The 16,472-nt window shown below is 43.3% G+C and overlaps 1 protein-coding gene across 2 annotated transcripts in view; it reads right to left on the bottom strand.

Annotated features, from left to right (window-relative positions):
• Window positions 1–13,725: 13,725 nt before the first annotated feature.
• ADGRE3 (adhesion G protein-coupled receptor E3) overlaps window positions 13,726–16,472 on the bottom strand; it is a 62,408-nt gene continuing 59,661 nt past the window's right edge. For both annotated transcript variants that reach the window (XM_042249788.1, XM_042249789.1), the window contains one exon: window positions 13,726–13,927. In XM_042249788.1, coding sequence (XP_042105722.1) covers window positions 13,919–13,927 — 9 coding nt within the window. In that variant the 3' untranslated portion in view covers window positions 13,726–13,918. The remainder of the gene's footprint in view (window positions 13,928–16,472) is intronic.

The raw sequence follows: 16,472 nt of genomic DNA, 5'->3' as shown, positions 1-16,472 counted from the left end.
CATGGCTGGTCTGTGGCTGTCTTCTCTGTCTTCAGGAGGTCTTCCCTTTATAAATTCTGTGTCATAATCTTTTCTTCCTTGAAGGACCCCAGTTAGAACACACCCTGATGACTTCTTTTAATTTTATTATCTCTTTGAACATTATCTCCAATGTCTTAACATTCTGAGATGTCGGGGGGTTGGGACTTTAACAAGTGAATTTGGGGTGACCGATTTCAGTCTGTAACACCCATTAAATTCCAGAGGTGCCCCTCCTAGTCACTGTGGCAATCAGTCCCTCTCCCGCAGCTGAGCACAGCTCAATACATCAATCTCTTCAGATAGTCCCTGCATCAGGGTGGGATTAAACCAATCAATGTATTGATGAACAAGTGCCCTGAGTTATTAGCACAATCGTTCCTGTTCTAACTCAGAGTAAGTGATTAAGGCAAGCAGATTCTGAGCAGGGGAAGTGGTGGGTAGGGGATTGGCATTCGCTTTACTTCCTGTTCCCTCTGAACTTGTCTTCTCCCATTTCCACACCTGCCCCTAGCTCATCAGTATCGAAATTAACTCTCTATGCAGCCCTTAGAGTTGGACCATTAAAAAGGCTGAGCGCCAAAGAATTGATACTTTTGAACTGCAGTGCTGGAGAAGACTCTTGAGAGTCTTGGACTGCAAGGAGATCCAACCAGTCAATCCTAAAGGAAATCAACCCTGAATATTCATTGGAAGGACTGTTGCTGAAGCTGAAGCTCCAATACTTTGGCCATCTGATATGAAAAGTGACTCATTGGAAAAAACTCCAACGTGCGGAAAGACTGAAGACAGAAGGAGAAGAGGGCGGCAGAGGATGAGATGGTTAGATAGCATCACCAACTCAGTGGACGTGAACTTGAACTCCAGGAGACAGTGGAGGACAGGGAAGCCTGGCGTGCTGCAGTCCATGGGGTTGTAAAGAGTCAGACACACCTTAGCCACTGAACAACAACAACAGCCCATAGACTTCAGAGTGGGTGGGCATCCTGTTCTGAGCCCTCCACCCAGGGGACCATTGGCCCAAGCAACTGTTTACCTGGGGTCAGGGGAAGTTCACCCATCTCAGAAGAGGAAGCTCCAGTTTCTTCCAATACGTGTGTTGAGAAATGGGGAAGCAAGGGGGCTGTGGTCACTTTTCTGAGTCACACTATGGGGGAATGGTCCACAGTGGAACTGTCTCCCTTCTGCATCTCTCACCATTGTCCAATTTCAGGTAGTGCGGAAAACATGAAGGAGGTCTTCTTTAACACTTTGGGTCCAGGGGACCAAAGGTTGGGCATTCTTGGTGGTTAAAGAAAAAGCCACAATTAAAAAAAATTGTTTATTTTAAAATTGAAGGATAATTGCTTTACAGAATTTCGTTGTTTTATGTCAAACATCAACATGAATAAGCCATAGGTTTTAACTGGAGACAAATTGCTTCATAGTATTGTGTTGGTTTCTGCCACACAAAAATGCAAACCAGCCATAAAAAAGCCATGATTTATCAAGCATATTTTGTGCACTAGATAGATGGAGTAGCTTTCATTTAATCTTCATGATGGTTCTTTGAGTTTGGAATAATCACCAGCCCTATTTTATAGCTGGGAAAACTGAGGCTCAGAGGGGACTCATGGCTTGTCACTCACCATTTAGTGGATAAGGGGCAGAGGGCTCTGTGGTTCTTGTCATTGTTCAGTTACTCAGTCATGTCCGACTCTTTACAACCCCGTATACTGCAGCATGCCAGGCTTTCTGTCCTTCAACTATCTCCCAGAGTTTGATCAAATTCATGTTCATTGAGTCTGTGATGTCATCTAACAATCTCATCCTCTGTGTCCCCTTCTCCTCCTGCCTTCAATCTTTGCCAGCATCAGGGTCTTTTCCAATGAGCCAATCTTCAAATCAGGTGGCCAAAGTATTGGAGCTTCAGCTTCAGTGTCAGTCCTTCCAATGAATATCCAGGGTTGATTTCTTTTAGGATTGACTGATTTGATCTCCATGTAGTCGAAGAGACTCTCAAGAGTCTTCTCCAGCACCATAGTTCAAAAGCATCAATTTTTCAGTGCTCAGCTTTCTTTATGGTCCAACTCTCACATCCATACATGACCACTGGAAAAACCATAGCTTTGACTAGACGGACCTTTGTTGGCAAAGCGATGTGCCTTGCATGGTTGATTTTTTTTTTTTTCTATAGCACCTGCTGCCTTTCAAAGGGCTATCTACAAACCTGAATTATCCCTGAAAACTCTAACCTTATAGCTCTTGCGTCAGACTGCAGTTCTCGGAAAGGAACAATGTGATGTGGTAGAACAGAAATCCTGCATTTTTGGGGTAGGAGAAAAGGAACTGGGCTCTGGCTCTGCTGATGGTCCTCTGTGGCTCTCCTGGGGCTGTTACAATAATGCGGGTGCGGGGTGATGGGGACCCGGGAGCTAATGGCAAAGGCAGGAAGAATTCTACATCTGAAGATACAGCTAGTGGGATTGGCTGATGAACTGTATGCTCGGTGTGAGAGAAAGAGCAGGCTGAAGAATGACTCAAGGATTTCCGCTCAAATCATGGAAAAGAAGTAGTTATTGTTACTAGAGATGGGAAAGAAAAAATGCTCATGCAAGCAACACATTTACATTTAGGTGGTTCATGAACTCCTGCCAGATTCTAAAAACTTCTCTTGGGTCAAGGGTAGAATCTTAAAATTTTTTTTATTTAGATATTTATTTATTTGGCTGTGCTGGATCTTTGTTGCTGTGAGGGCTCTTCTCTAGTTGCAGAGAGCGGGGGTCACTCTCTAACTGTCGTGTGCTTTTCTTGTGGTGGAGCCTGGATTTTAGGGGGCTCAGGCTTCAGTAGTTGTGGCACATGGGCGCAGTAGTTTCAGCTCCCTGGATCTAGAGCACAGGCTTAGCTGCTCCAGGGCCTGTGGGATCTTCGAGGACCAGGGATGGAGTCTGCATCTCCTGCATCACTGGGGGATTCTCTACCACTGAGCCACCAGGGAAACCCCAAGGATAGAATCCTGTGTGTAGCAGATGTGGTCACGCCCAGCTTATATCCTTCGTCCTCACATTTTCAGTGACTTCCGATGGCCAGCAGCTGCCACTGCAGTCCTTCTTATTTGGCAGATGGCAGGTGAGAAGTGTCAGGGGGAAAATGCTTCCTGGAACAACCCTCAACCAAAACCTTGAACTTGGTGTACACATGTCCCAGCTCCCTCACCTCTCAGGTGAGATGACTCTGAGATGCTTGTCCCAGTTATTGCCCAGCGGTCCCTGCTGGGATTAAGCTCCCACCTTGTACCTGCTGTCTATTTTTTCCCTGATCCACTTCTTTGCACCCCTGCTGGCATTTTCCAAAATAAACTATTGGCACTCAAATCCTTGTCTCAGAGTTTTCTCTTGGGGGAGCCCAAACTAAGACACCATGGAAAAGGAGAAAGATGAGTTTGCAACATGATTCTGGTTTTCCTGGAACTGAGTGCTTCGTGGGATACAGAATTTTCTGTGCCAGAGGTGGCAAAGTCTTGGGCAAGCTGGGATAGGTTGACCACTGTTATAGGAAGATAGTGTCGTGTTCGGGAAGCCAAGAGAAGAGAGTGCTTCCAGAAGGAAAAGGGGGACTTTCCTGGTGGTCCAGTGGTCGGGAATCTGCCTGCCAATGCAGGGGACATGGGTTTGATCCCTGGTCTGGGAACTAGGATCCCACAAGCTGAGGGGCAACTAAATCGGTGAGTCACAACTACTGAGCCCAAGCTCTAGAGCCCAAGTTCAGTTCAGTTCAGTTCAGTCGCTCAGTTGTGTCTGACTCTTTGTGACCCCATGAATCGAGCACGCCAGACCTCCCTGTCCATCACCAACTCCCGGAGTTCACTCAGACTCGTGTCCATCGAGTCAGTGATGCTATCCAGCCATCTCATCCTCTGTCGTCCCCTTCTTCTCCTGCCCCCAATCCCAGCATCAAAGTCTTTTCCAGTGAGTCAACTCTTCACATGAGGTGGCCAAAGTACTGGAGTTTCAGCTTCAGCATCAGTCCTTCCAAAGAAATGCCACGGTTGATCTCCTTCAGAATGGACTGGTTGGATCTCCTTGCAGTCCAAGGGACTCTCAAGAGTCTTCTCCAACACCACAGTTCAAAAGCATCAATTCTTCGGCGCTCAGCCTTCTTCACAGTCCAACTCTCACATCTATACATGACCACAGGAAAACCATAGCCTTGACTAGACGGACCTTAGTCGGCAAAGTAATGTCTCTGCTTCTCAATATACTATCTAGGTTGGTCATAACTTTTCTTCCAAGGAGTAAGCGTCTTTTAATTTCATGGCTGCAGTCACCATCTGCAGTCATTTTGGAGTCCCCAAAATAAAGTCTGACGCTGTTTCCACTGTTTCCCCATCTATTTGCCATGAAGGGATGGGAGCAGATGCCATGATCTTCGTTTTCTGAATGTTGAGCTTTAAGCCAACTTTTTCACTCTCCTCTTTCACTTTCATCAAGAGGCTTTTTAGTTCCTCTTCACTCTTTGCCATAAGGGTGGTGTCATCTGCATATCTGAGGTTATTGATATTTCTCCCGGCAATCTTGATTCTAGCTTGTGTTTCTTCCAGTCCAGCGTTTCTCATGATGTACTCTGCATAGAAGTTAAATAAACAGGGTGACAATATACAGCTTTGACGTACTCCTTTTCCTATTTGGAACCAGTCTGTTGTTCCTTGTCCAGTTCTAACTGTTGCTTCCTGACCTGCATACAGGTTTCTCAAGAGGCAGGTCAGGTGGTCTGGTATTCCCATCTCTTTCAGAATTTTCCACAGTTTATTGTGATCCACACAGTCAAAGGCTTTGGCATAGTCAATAAAGCAGAAAGAGATGTTTTTCTGGAACTCTCTTGCTTTTTTGATAATCCAGCAGATGTTGGCAATTTGATCTCTGGTTCGTCTGCCTTTTCTAAAACGAGCTTGAACATCAGGAAGTTCACGGTTCATGTATTGCTGAAGCCTGGCTTGGAGAATTTTGAGCATTACTTTACTAGCTTGTGAGATGCGTGTAATTGTGCAGTAGTTTGAGCATTCTTTGGCATTGCCTTTCTTTGGGATTGGAATGAAAACTGACCTTTTCCAGGCCTGTGGCCACTGCTGAGTTTTCCAACTTTGCTGGCATATTGAGTGCAGCACTTTCACAGCATCATCTTTCAGGATTTGAAATAGCTCTACTGGAATTTCATCACCTCCACTAGCTTTGTTCGTAGTGATGCTTTCTAAGGCCCACTTGACTTCACATTCCAGGATGTCTGGCTCTAGATGAGTGAACACACCATCGTGATTATCCAGGTCATGAAGATCTTTTTTGTACATTTCTTCTATGTATTCTTGCTATCTCTTCTTAATATCTTCTGCTTCTGTTAGGTCCAGACCATTTCTGTCCTTTATTGAGCCCATCTTTGCATGAAATGTTCCCTTGGTATTTCTAATTTTCTTGAAGAGATCTCTAGTCTTTCCCATTCTGTTGTTTTCCTCTATTTCTTTGCATTGATTGCTGAAGAAGGCTTTCTTATCTCTTCTTGCTATTCTCTGGAACTCTGCATTCAGATGCTTATATCTTTCCTTTTCTCCTTGGCTTTTCAGTTCTTTTCTTTTCACAGCTATTTGTAAGGCCTCCCCAGACAGCCATTTTGCTTTTTTGCATTTCTTTTCCATGGGGATGTTCTTGATCCCTGTCTCCTGTACAATGTCACGAACTTCTGTCCATAGTTCATCAGGCACTCTATCTATCAGATCTAGGCCCTTAAATCTATTTCTCACTTCCACTCTATACTCATAAGAGATTTGATTTAGGTCATACCTGAATGGTCTAGTAGTTTTCCCTGCTTTCTTCAATTTCAGTCTGAATTTGGTAATAAGGAGTTCATGATCTGATCCACAGTCAGCTCCTGGTCTTGTTTTTGTTGACTGTATAGAGCTTCTCCATCTTTTGCTGCAGAGAATATAATCAATCTGATTTCGGTGTTGACCATCTGGTGATGTCCACGTGTAGAGTCTTCTCTTGTGTTGTTGTAAGAGGGTGTTTGCTATGACCAGTGCATTTTCTTGGCAAAACTCTATTAGTCTTTGCCTTGCTTCATGCCGCATTCCAAGGCCAAATTTGTCTGTTACTCCAGGTGTTTCTTGACTTCTTTCCTTTGCATTCCAGTCCCCTATAATGAAAAGGATGTGTTTTTTGGGTGTTAGTTCTAAAAGGTCTTGTAGATCTTTATAGAACCATTCAACTTCAGCTTCTTCAGCATTACTGGTTGGGGCATAGACTTGGATCACTGTGATATTGAATGGTTTGCCTTGGAAACGAACAGAGATCATTCTGTCATTTCTGAGATTGCATCCAAGTACTGCATTTCGGACCCTTTTGTTGACCATGATGGCTACTCCATTTCTTCTGAGGGATTCCTGACCACAGTAGTAGATATAATGGTCATCTGAGTTAAATTCACCCATTCCAGTCCATTTTAGTTCGCTGATTCCTAGAATGTTGACATTCACTCTTGCCATCTCCTGTTTGACCACTTCCAATTTGCCTTGATTCATGGACCTGACATTCCAGGTTCTTATGCAATATTGCTCTTTACAGCATCAGACCTTGCTTCTATCACCAGTCACATCCACAGCTGGGTATTGTTTTAGCTTTGGCTCCATCCCTTCATTCTTTCTGGAGTTATTTCTCCATTGATCTCCAGTAGCATATTGGGCACCTACTGACCTGGGGAGTACCTCTTTCAGTATCCTACCATTTTGCCTTTTCATACTGTTCATGGTGTTCTCAAGGCAAGAATACTGAAGCGGTTTGCCATTCCCTTCTCCAGTGGACCACATTCTGTCAAACCTCTCCACTATGACCCGCCCGTCTTGGGTTACCCCACAGTGGCGGGCCGGTGCACTAAGCACAGGTGGGCTGGCGCACTAAGCGTGGCTGAGAGCTACCCCATGTCCAAGGCCAGGGCGGTGGCCGGGAGGAGCAATCCCACGCCCAAGGAGTGGTGGCTGTGCGGGTGCAGGAGGGCCTAGAGGAGCCATCCCACGTTGAAGGTCAGGAAGGGTGGCGGGAGGAGATACCCCTCATCCAAGGTAAGGAGCAGCGGCTGTGCTTTGCTGGAGCAGCCGTGAAGAGATACCCCACGCCCAAGGTAAGATAAACCCAAGTAAGATGGTAGGTGTTGCAAGAGGGCATCAGAGGGCAGACACACTGAAACCATACTCACAGAGCCCAAGAGGCACAACTAATTACTGAAGCCCGTGCTCCTAGAGCCTGTGCTCTGCACCAAGACAAGCCACTGAAATGAGAAGCCCATGCACCAAAACTAGAGAGTAGCCCATACTCGTCACAACTAGAGAAAGCCTGTGGGCAGCAACAACGATCCGGCACACCCACAAGCAAAAGCAAAAACAAAAAAAAGAAGGGAAGGGGATAAGGCATATATAGATAAATCATCATATTGTACATCTTAAATATAGACAAATTTTATTTGTTGATTAAATCTCAATAAAGCTGGAAAAAACCCCTAAAAATTTTGATTGTCAAAAAAAAAAAAGTAGAAATGAGGGTGAACAGAGTGAAATGTGACCCAAAGGTCAAATTAGAAAAGTTGAGAAGCAGTCAGTGGACTTGGTACTGAGGGAGCATTTGGGACACTGAGCCATTCTTGGATGTGTTGGAAACAGAAATCTGACTACAGTGGGCTGAGCTGTGAGGGGGTAGGAGGAAGTGGGGACAGGAGTGTGTAAACAGGTTTTCTAGAATTTTGGCTACGAAGAGAACTAGAATGTTATTGTAGCAGGGAGAACTTCTGCGGTAGAAGAGACCTGAACATGGGTGCCCCATACTCTTCCAACTCTTTCTCCCAATTATTCCCATAGCAGATCTCCTGGGTCTTCAAGGCTGATTTTTTCCCTTCATGGTTTTCATCTTTTGCATTTTGTTCTGCTTTTTTTTTTTTTTTTTTGAGATGCTTCTTCCACATGGTCTTTTAACTCATTAATTTGTCTCTTAACAATGATCATCTTCTTTGATTCATCCAGTAAAATTACTCTTTTTTTAAATTCTATTTATTTCCATAGAACATTTGGTGCTGAACTTGAATCTCTTTGCATTCTTCTTTTTTATCATTCTTCTTTTAAAAAATAATTTGATTCAGTTACATATTTTATTTTTTGCCTCTGCTGGGTCTTTGGTGCTGCTCAGACTTTTCTCTAGTTGTGGTGCTTGGGCTTCCATTGCAGAGGCTTCTCCTGCTGTGGAGTGTGGGCCTAGGCTCTAGGGCACAGGCTCCGGAGTTGTGGTGCTCGGGCTTAGTTGCTCTGTGGCACGTGGGCCTCCTGGGTCAGGGATCAAACCTGTGTCTTCCTAATTAGCAGGTGGATTCTTTACCACTGAACTACTAGGGAAGCCCTATTATTATTTTTTAATGTTGTTGTCTGTCTACTCCAGCAGCTCAATTTTGCTGGGTGACTATTATGTTGACCATACTCTTTCCACCAGTTGAGTCTTTTCAAGGGCTGTCATTTTTCTTAGGGACTCAGATTTGGGAATTGAGAACTCTGAGTGGTGACAGTTTCCCAAGTGATGAAAGAAGATGGATTCTTCACCCAAGGGGGTCCCTGTGTGTACTAGGCAGGTGTGCAGAGGTGCTTCCATGCTCCCCAGTCTCCTTGCTTTCTTCTAGATTCAGGAGCAGAGCTCCTCTTGAAGTTCTTGGGATCCAGATGGATCAGAGATACACACACATGGAATGATCAGACACACACACACACACACACATGAATGATGCTGACCTTATCCAGGAGGTTCATGGTGCCTGAGAGTCAAACTCTTCATAGGATGAACTATGTCTAATTTCCACCTAGAGTTCTCTTCAGTTTATCTTGAAACTTTCCACCTGGTGCATGGGGGGAGACATCTCAAACCCAGATTTCCCTTTGGGGCTTCCCCCCAAGATATCTCTCTCATGCCCACCCATCTGCTATGGGTCCCAGCAGATTTTGGGTTCAAAGAGGCAGATAGATTAAGGTAGAGCATGAAGGGGAACTGAGACAAGTGCAGGTGGCCATTTCCCTACAATCTGCCGTCTTTTTCTCTTTATCATGGGGTCCAGTAAGCTCTGCCTGGGAAAGTGTGAAAGTGAAAACATTAATCACTCAGTCATGTCTGATTCTTTGTGACCTCATGGACTGTAGCCTCTGTCCATGGGATTTTCCAGGCAAGAGTACTGGAGTGGGGTGGCATTGCCTTCTCCGCTGGAGAAGGGAATGGCAACCAATTTCAGTACTCATGCCTGGAGAATGCCATGGACTGAGGAGCCTGGTAGGCTGCAGTCCATTGGGTCACTAAGAGTTGGGCATGACTGAGTGACTTCACTTTCACTTTTTACTTTCGTGCATTGGAGAAGGCAATGGCACCCCACTCCAGTACTCTTGCCTGGAAAATCCCATGGATGGAGGAGCCTGGTGTGCTGCAGTCCATGGGGTCACTAAGAGTTGGGCATGACTAAAACGACTTAGTTGCAGCAGCCCTTCTCCAGGGATCTTTCCGACTCAGGGATTGAACCCAGGTCTCCTGCATTTCAGGCTGATTCTTTACCGTTTGAGCCACTAGGGAAGCCCATAGCTTGGGATGGGGCTGTCAAATCCTTCCCACAACCTGTTTTTATATGGCCGGTGAGCTAGAGAAAGTCTTTGTGTTTCTAAAGAGATGTACACATATAACCCTTTATACGTACATCGCACAAATGGATCCACGTCTGTCTATGCTATCATCTGGGCTCCCCCAGTGGCTCAGTGGTAAAGAGCCCACCTGCAATGCAGGAGATGTAAGAGACATGGGTCTCTTCCCTGGGTTGAGAAGATCCCCTGGAAGCGGGCACGGCAACCCACTCCGGTATTCTTGTCTAGAAAATCCCATAGACAGAGGAGCCTGGCGGGCTACAGTCCATAGGGTTGCAAAGAGTCAGACACGACTGAAGTGACTTAGCACAAGCACGATTCTATCATCTATCTATCACTGGATCTACCCTGAAAAATCTAGAAAAAGTTTGCGCATCTATCTTTAGCATGAGCAAAGAGCATCTTTCCTCACCCGAGGAAGGTGAGGATGTGAGAAAGGTGAAAGACTCAGGAGAGAGGGGAGACAATCGGTGGAGAAAGGTTCCCAAAGAGGCATGAGGGGGACAAGGTCCAAAGCACAGAGGGGGAGGTTAGTTTTAAACAAGAGGAGGGACGCCTCTGCCATTGTGGAAGAAGAGAGGAGACGATGAGCATCAATGAGGGAAGGAATCAAAGATGAGTATGGATGTAGGTATGTCTGTAAGAGATGTCAGAAGGCTGAGGGTGTTTTCATCAGCTGGTGTTTATTTTCTCTGAGAAGTAGGAAACGAGGTCTTCTACCATATATAGAGAAAGGGGATGCAGATTGAAGAAAGAACTGAGAAACTGGAACTCCCCACATGGGGAAGTTGGCTAGGGATAGGAAGAGTGAGTTCCAGGTGGCCTGGGAGGTCTTGTTTAGATCAGAAAGCACACATTTGTAATGGCTCCTAGATGAATGATTCTGGGATCTCACTGCTTTGACGGAGAGTGGAGAAGAAACATGGTTGGTTCATAAGGAAAAATGCTTTAGGCTACAAGTAACAGATTACCTGACCCAAAGTGGCTTAACAAAAGGAGTTCATTTGTCTTACATATGGAAAAGTTCAAGGGTTGGTTACAGTCATAACCTAGCAGCATCATAAAGCCCAGCTTAATTCTGACTTTTCACTCTTTCATCCTTAGTATTTCCATGCTATCTCCTTTGTAAGCATCATATTATATGATAGCAGCTAAAACCAGGGAGTAATTGGCAAGCTCTCCTTGAATTTGTCTTTGTTTTTTTATCAAGGAGAAAAAGTATGTTCCAGTAGGTGTCTGTTACATTTCAGTGGCTAGAACTAGTCCAAATATCTGTCCTAAACCAATTTCTCGCAAACGGGAAGGAGATCACTATGGCTAGTTTATACCAGGGTTTCTCAACCTCATCACTACTAATATTTAGGGATGGACGACTCTGCTGTGTATGTGAGTGCTGTCTAGCAGCTGTTTAGCAGCATCCCTGACATCTATTGCTTAGATGCCAGTAGCATCCCTCCTTGCCCAAGTTACTGCAATCAAAAATGTCTCCAGACATTCCCATATGTCGCTAATGGTGGGGATAAATCATCTCCAGTTGAGAATCACTGGGCTGAGATCAATCTGTACTGACCCTTGGGACCAGGTATGTTGCTGCCCTAAATATTAAAATAATCAAGGTTCTGTTAAAAAGGAACATGTAATGGTGGCAATGACTGCTGAGTAGATAATCCACAGTGCCTCCTATGATTGGATCAGTCCTGGATGCAGATGACACCATCCTTATGGCAGAAAGTGAAGAGCAAATAGTCTCTTGATGAGGGTGAAAGAGGAGAGTGAAAAAGCTGACTTGAAACTCAGCATTGAAAAAACTAAGATCATAGCATCTGGTCCCACTACTTCATGGCAAATAGAAGGGGAAAAAGTGGCAGAAGTGACAGATTTTGTTTTCTTGGACTCCCAAATCACTGCAGATGGTGACTGCACCCATGAAATTAAAAGATGTTTGCTCCTTGGAAGGAAAGCTATGACAAAACTAGTTGTTGTTTAGTTGCCAAGTCGTATCCAACTCTTTGTGACCCCATGGACTGCAGCACACCAGGCCTCCCTGTCCCTCACTATCTCCCAGAGTTTGTCCAAGTTCATGTCCACTGAATCGGTGATACCATCCAACCATCTCATCCTCTGTTGCTCTCTTCTCCTTCTGCCTTCAATCTTTCCCAGCATCAGGGTCTTTTACAATGAGTTGACTGTTCGCATCAGGTGGCCAAAGTATTAGAGTTTCAGCTTCAGCAACAGTCCTTCCAACAAGTATTCAGGGTTAATTTCCTTTTAGATCGACAGGTTTGATCTTGCTGTCCAAGGAGCTCTCAATAGTTTTCTCCAGCACCACAGTTTGAAAACATCAATTATTTAGTACTCTGCCTTCTTTATGGTCCAACTCTCACATCTGTACATGACTACTGGAAAGACCATAGCCTTGACTATGTGGACCTTTGTCGGTAAAGTGAAATCTTTGCTTTTTAGCACAGTCTAGGTTTGTCATAGCTTTATAATTTCAAGGCTGCAGTCACTATCTGCAGTGATTTTAGAGCCTCCAAAAGAGGAAATCTGTCACTGCTTCCACATTTTCCCCTTCTATTTGCCATGAAGTGATAGGACAGGATGCCCTGATCTAAGTTTTTAATATTGAGTTTTAAGTCTGCTTTCTCACTCTCCTTTTTCATCCTCATCAAGAGGCTCTTTACTTCCTCTTTGCTTTCTGCCGTAAGTATGGTATCATCTGCATATCTAAGGTTGTTGCTATTTCTCCTGGCAATCTTGATTCCAGCTCGCAGCTCATCCAGCCTAGCATTTTGCATGATGTGTTCCTTGTATAAGTTTAAATAAACAAGATGACAGTGTACAGCCTTGTCATACTCCTTTCTCAATTTTGAACCAGTCAGTTGTCCCATATAAGATTCTAACTGTTGCTTCTTGACCAGCATACAGGTTTCTCAGGAGACAGGTAAGATGGTCTGGTATTCCCACCTCTTTGACAGTTTTCCACAGTTTATTATGATCCACACAGTCAAAGGATTTTGTGTAGTCAATGACACAGAGGTAGATGTTTTTCTGGAATTCCCTTGCTTTCTCTATGATCCAGTGAATGTTGGTAATTTGGTTACTCTGCCTTTTCTAAACCCAGCTTGTATATCTGAAAGTTCTTGGTTCATCTACTGCTGAGACCCAGCTTGAAGGATTCTGACCATAACTTTACTATCATGGGAAGTGAGTGCAATTGTCTGGTAGTTTGAACATTCTTTAGACAGTGTGTTAAAAATCAGAGACTTCACTTTACTGACAAAGGTACATATAGTCAAAGCTATGGTTTTTCCAGTAGTCATGTATGGATATGAGAGTTGGACCATAAAGAAAGCTGAGCACTGAAAAATTGATGCTTTCGAACTATGGTGCTAGAGGAAACTCATGGGAGTCTCTTCGACTACATGGAGATCAAACCAGTCAATCCTAAAAGAAATCAACCCTGGATATTCATTGTAAGGACTGATGATGAAGCTCAAATACTTTGGCTGCTTGATGTGAAGAGCTGACTCATCAGAAAAGACCCTGGTGCTGGGAAAGATTGAAGACAAATGGCAAAGTGGGTGACAGAGAATGAGATGGTTCAATAGCATCACCAACTCAATGGACATGACTTTGAGCAAACTCCAGGAGACAGTGGAGGACAGAGGAGCCTGGAGTGCTGCAGTCCATGGGGTTGCAAAGAGTCAGATACCACTTGGGGACTGAACAGCAAAACTAAGTACGGAATCAGAATGAGGAAGCAAAGGTGTTGAAAGTATGGGGGAGAATCATTCGACTTGGGTGATCATGAGATTTAGCCTGGATAAGAAAGGAGGTGAAGGTGATGGTTCAGAAGAAGCTGATGGCTTGAGTTTAAAAAGCACGTTTAGGATGAGAGAAAGAACTTGAGAAAAAGGCCTTGAAAATGGCTCCCTCATTCACAAAATTCCTTGGAGTATTTGCAATGGTCATGATTTGGGTATCCAGAAATAAGCATTGACTGAAAACACAATAGTGAAGAGAAATCCAATTGAATGCACATTTATTGAGATCCCATTATGCAGAACAAACACTTCAGGAAGTAAAGGTTAAACGTTTCCTCTCCGGGAATGACATGTATAATGATTCTCCTTGTTTGCACCTTCATTCTTCATGATGCCAACCAGATCCACATACATGACACGTAGAGCTGAATGTTCTAGTTTTAGTATTTTCTTTTCACTTGACCTAGAAAACATCCCACCACAAAGATGTTTAGATTAAAGCTAGAAAAAAGTCAGGATAAAAAACAAAGAAATGAGCAACAAAACAGACAGGATCAGTTGGAGTGGGTTAGAGCCAGAAAGCTCCATTCAGCAGGCAAGGATGGCTTGAAATCCTAGCATTTTGTGCTTTTTTAGATTATAATGGGAGGACTTCTCAAAAACCCAGGGTGAAGAATTCTTTTTAAAAATCTTTTACCCAGATTCATGTACTGTTTTTTTTTTTTTAATTTTAACTTTTCATTTTGTATTGGGGTATAGCCTATTAAAAATATTGTGATAGTTTCCAGAGAACAGTGAAGAGACTCAGCCACACACATACATGTATCCATTCTCCCCCAAATTCTCCTCACAGGATGAAGAATTCTTTTTTTGGAAAAAAGTGTGGATATAGTATCCCACTCTAGAATTTCAGCCCCTGGGATGTTGGTTTTTTTGTCTATAAAGAAAGGCTAGACTTTGCCTTGAAGGCAGCTACTGTGTTGGTATTGTTGCATTTTGTATGTTCCCTGCTTACCATGCTGTTGGACATATTACAGAACTCAATAAATATTCTCTTTGTCCCCTACAAGTTGTAGCTTGGTTTAGAAGTTTCAGGCTCCTCAGAGGAACAAACATCTCCCTACAGCTGCCCACGAAGATAGGAGTTCCTGACTCAGTTATTACAGGAAGTCCAAAGCTATGCCTTCCCTCCTGGTATTCACTGTTCATTTGCAGAATTTCTTGTCCTCGAGCATGGCTTTTCCCATAAGCAGTATTCCCTGGTTATACAACCGACCTTCCAATGTTATCAAGTTTGTGGGGAGCAGAGCTAGAAAGTTAACCCAAGATCAAATTTGTCCATAAAGGACAAAGGTTTTGTTAGATTTTTATTCATACTCTGCGCATAAAAAAGGAAAAACTTCAGAAATTCTTCTAATTAAAGCAATTGTATTCCTTAAATATATCATAAATATAGAATATATAAATATATCATGTATTCTTTCCTTTTTAAAGATACACTCATTCAATTTCCACAGTGTTAAGCAATAATAATAATAATAATAACAACGTTTCCTTATTCACTGTGGGAAACTAGTAGTTGGAGTGCTGGCAGCTTTGGGAATTCTTTTGGGTTATCTGGGAAACATTTCAAAGGTCACAGCCAGTGGTTAGCACCTATAACAATTTTACTCTTATTGAGACTATTAAGCTTAATATTTTTTCTTATGACTGGATTGGCTCTATTCTCTGTAAGCTTAATATTTATAAAATTTTTTTCCAAAAAGAAATTTTCTGATCATTTGACATGCCTGACCTAACACTTTTTTCTGGTTCCATTTTCTTCTTGGTCCTTTTGGAAAGATTTAGAGTGAATTCCCCTTCCCTTCCTCCAAGAAGGAATTTGGAGGTCACTGTTTCTTCAGTGACCTCGATATTTCCACTGCTGAAGAAAATTCCATATTTTCTCAAGAAATATAGAAACAGTGTTTCAGAAATTTCTCAATTTTGGTTAGCTTAAAAGTAACACATTCTAAGGCTTTTTGGTTAGCAGATGTGGTAGGCATGTACATGGAAGACATAAAGCCAAATGAGATTGGGAGAATTTTTATGGATTAGAATCTTTGGAGCCTGTCTAGTGACATACCTTCTTACAAGTATGTCTTCTCATTTCTATAAGAGATCAGTTAGGGGACACTGTGGAGAGAAGTCTCAGGTAGTACTTAGAGCGCATTCCTTGATGCCATCAATCCTGAGTTAGCTCAATGGAAGAACAAACAAAACCAACCTAGAGAGGTTCTCTTTCTAACAGGACCATTTCCTCTCCCGGGAAGGTCCCATTATTAGATGCACTCCTCCTCTATAATTATGTAGAACATCTGGGGTGGGCTTCCTCTTCTGGATCCCTTTCTGTAGTATCCACTACCTCCATGGGGCTCAAGCCCACCTCTCTTTGAAACAGCCATATTTCAGGGGACGATGACCACTCTGCTATGTCTGTGATTGTAAGTCTCCCCCTAAAGGAGTCTACTTTAGATGGTAGTGGTGCTGGTGATATGTTTTACCCATACTTTTTTAAAAAATTAATTTCTATTGGACTATAGTTCATTTACAATGTTGTGTTTATTTCTCCTGTTCAGCAAAATGCATCAGTTATACATATATCCACTTAAAAAAAAAATTTGGCCACACCACACGGCATGCAGGATCTTAGCTCTCTGACCAGGGATTGAATCTGTGGCCCCTGCATTGGAAACGTGGAGTCTTACCCACTGGACCACCAGGGAAGTCCCTGTATCCACTGTTTTAGATTCTATTCCCATAGATCATTACAGAGTATTGAGTAGAGTTCCTTGTACTATACAGCAGGTTCTTATTAGTTATCTATTTTATTTATTTTTAAAAAAGCTTTTAATTTTATATTGGGGCTTCCCAGGTAGCTCAGTGGTAAAGAAGTCACTCGCCAAGCAGGAGACGTGGGTTCAATCCTTAGGTTGGGAAGATCAACTGGAGAAGGAAAGGGCAACCCA

Source organism: Ovis aries, chromosome 5, assembly GCF_016772045.2.
Source record: "Ovis aries strain OAR_USU_Benz2616 breed Rambouillet chromosome 5, ARS-UI_Ramb_v3.0, whole genome shotgun sequence".
NCBI classification, from domain to species: domain Eukaryota; kingdom Metazoa; phylum Chordata; class Mammalia; order Artiodactyla; family Bovidae; genus Ovis; species Ovis aries.
Note: the sequence above shows the minus strand (reverse complement) of the source record. Positions and strands in the feature narration are given on the sequence as shown.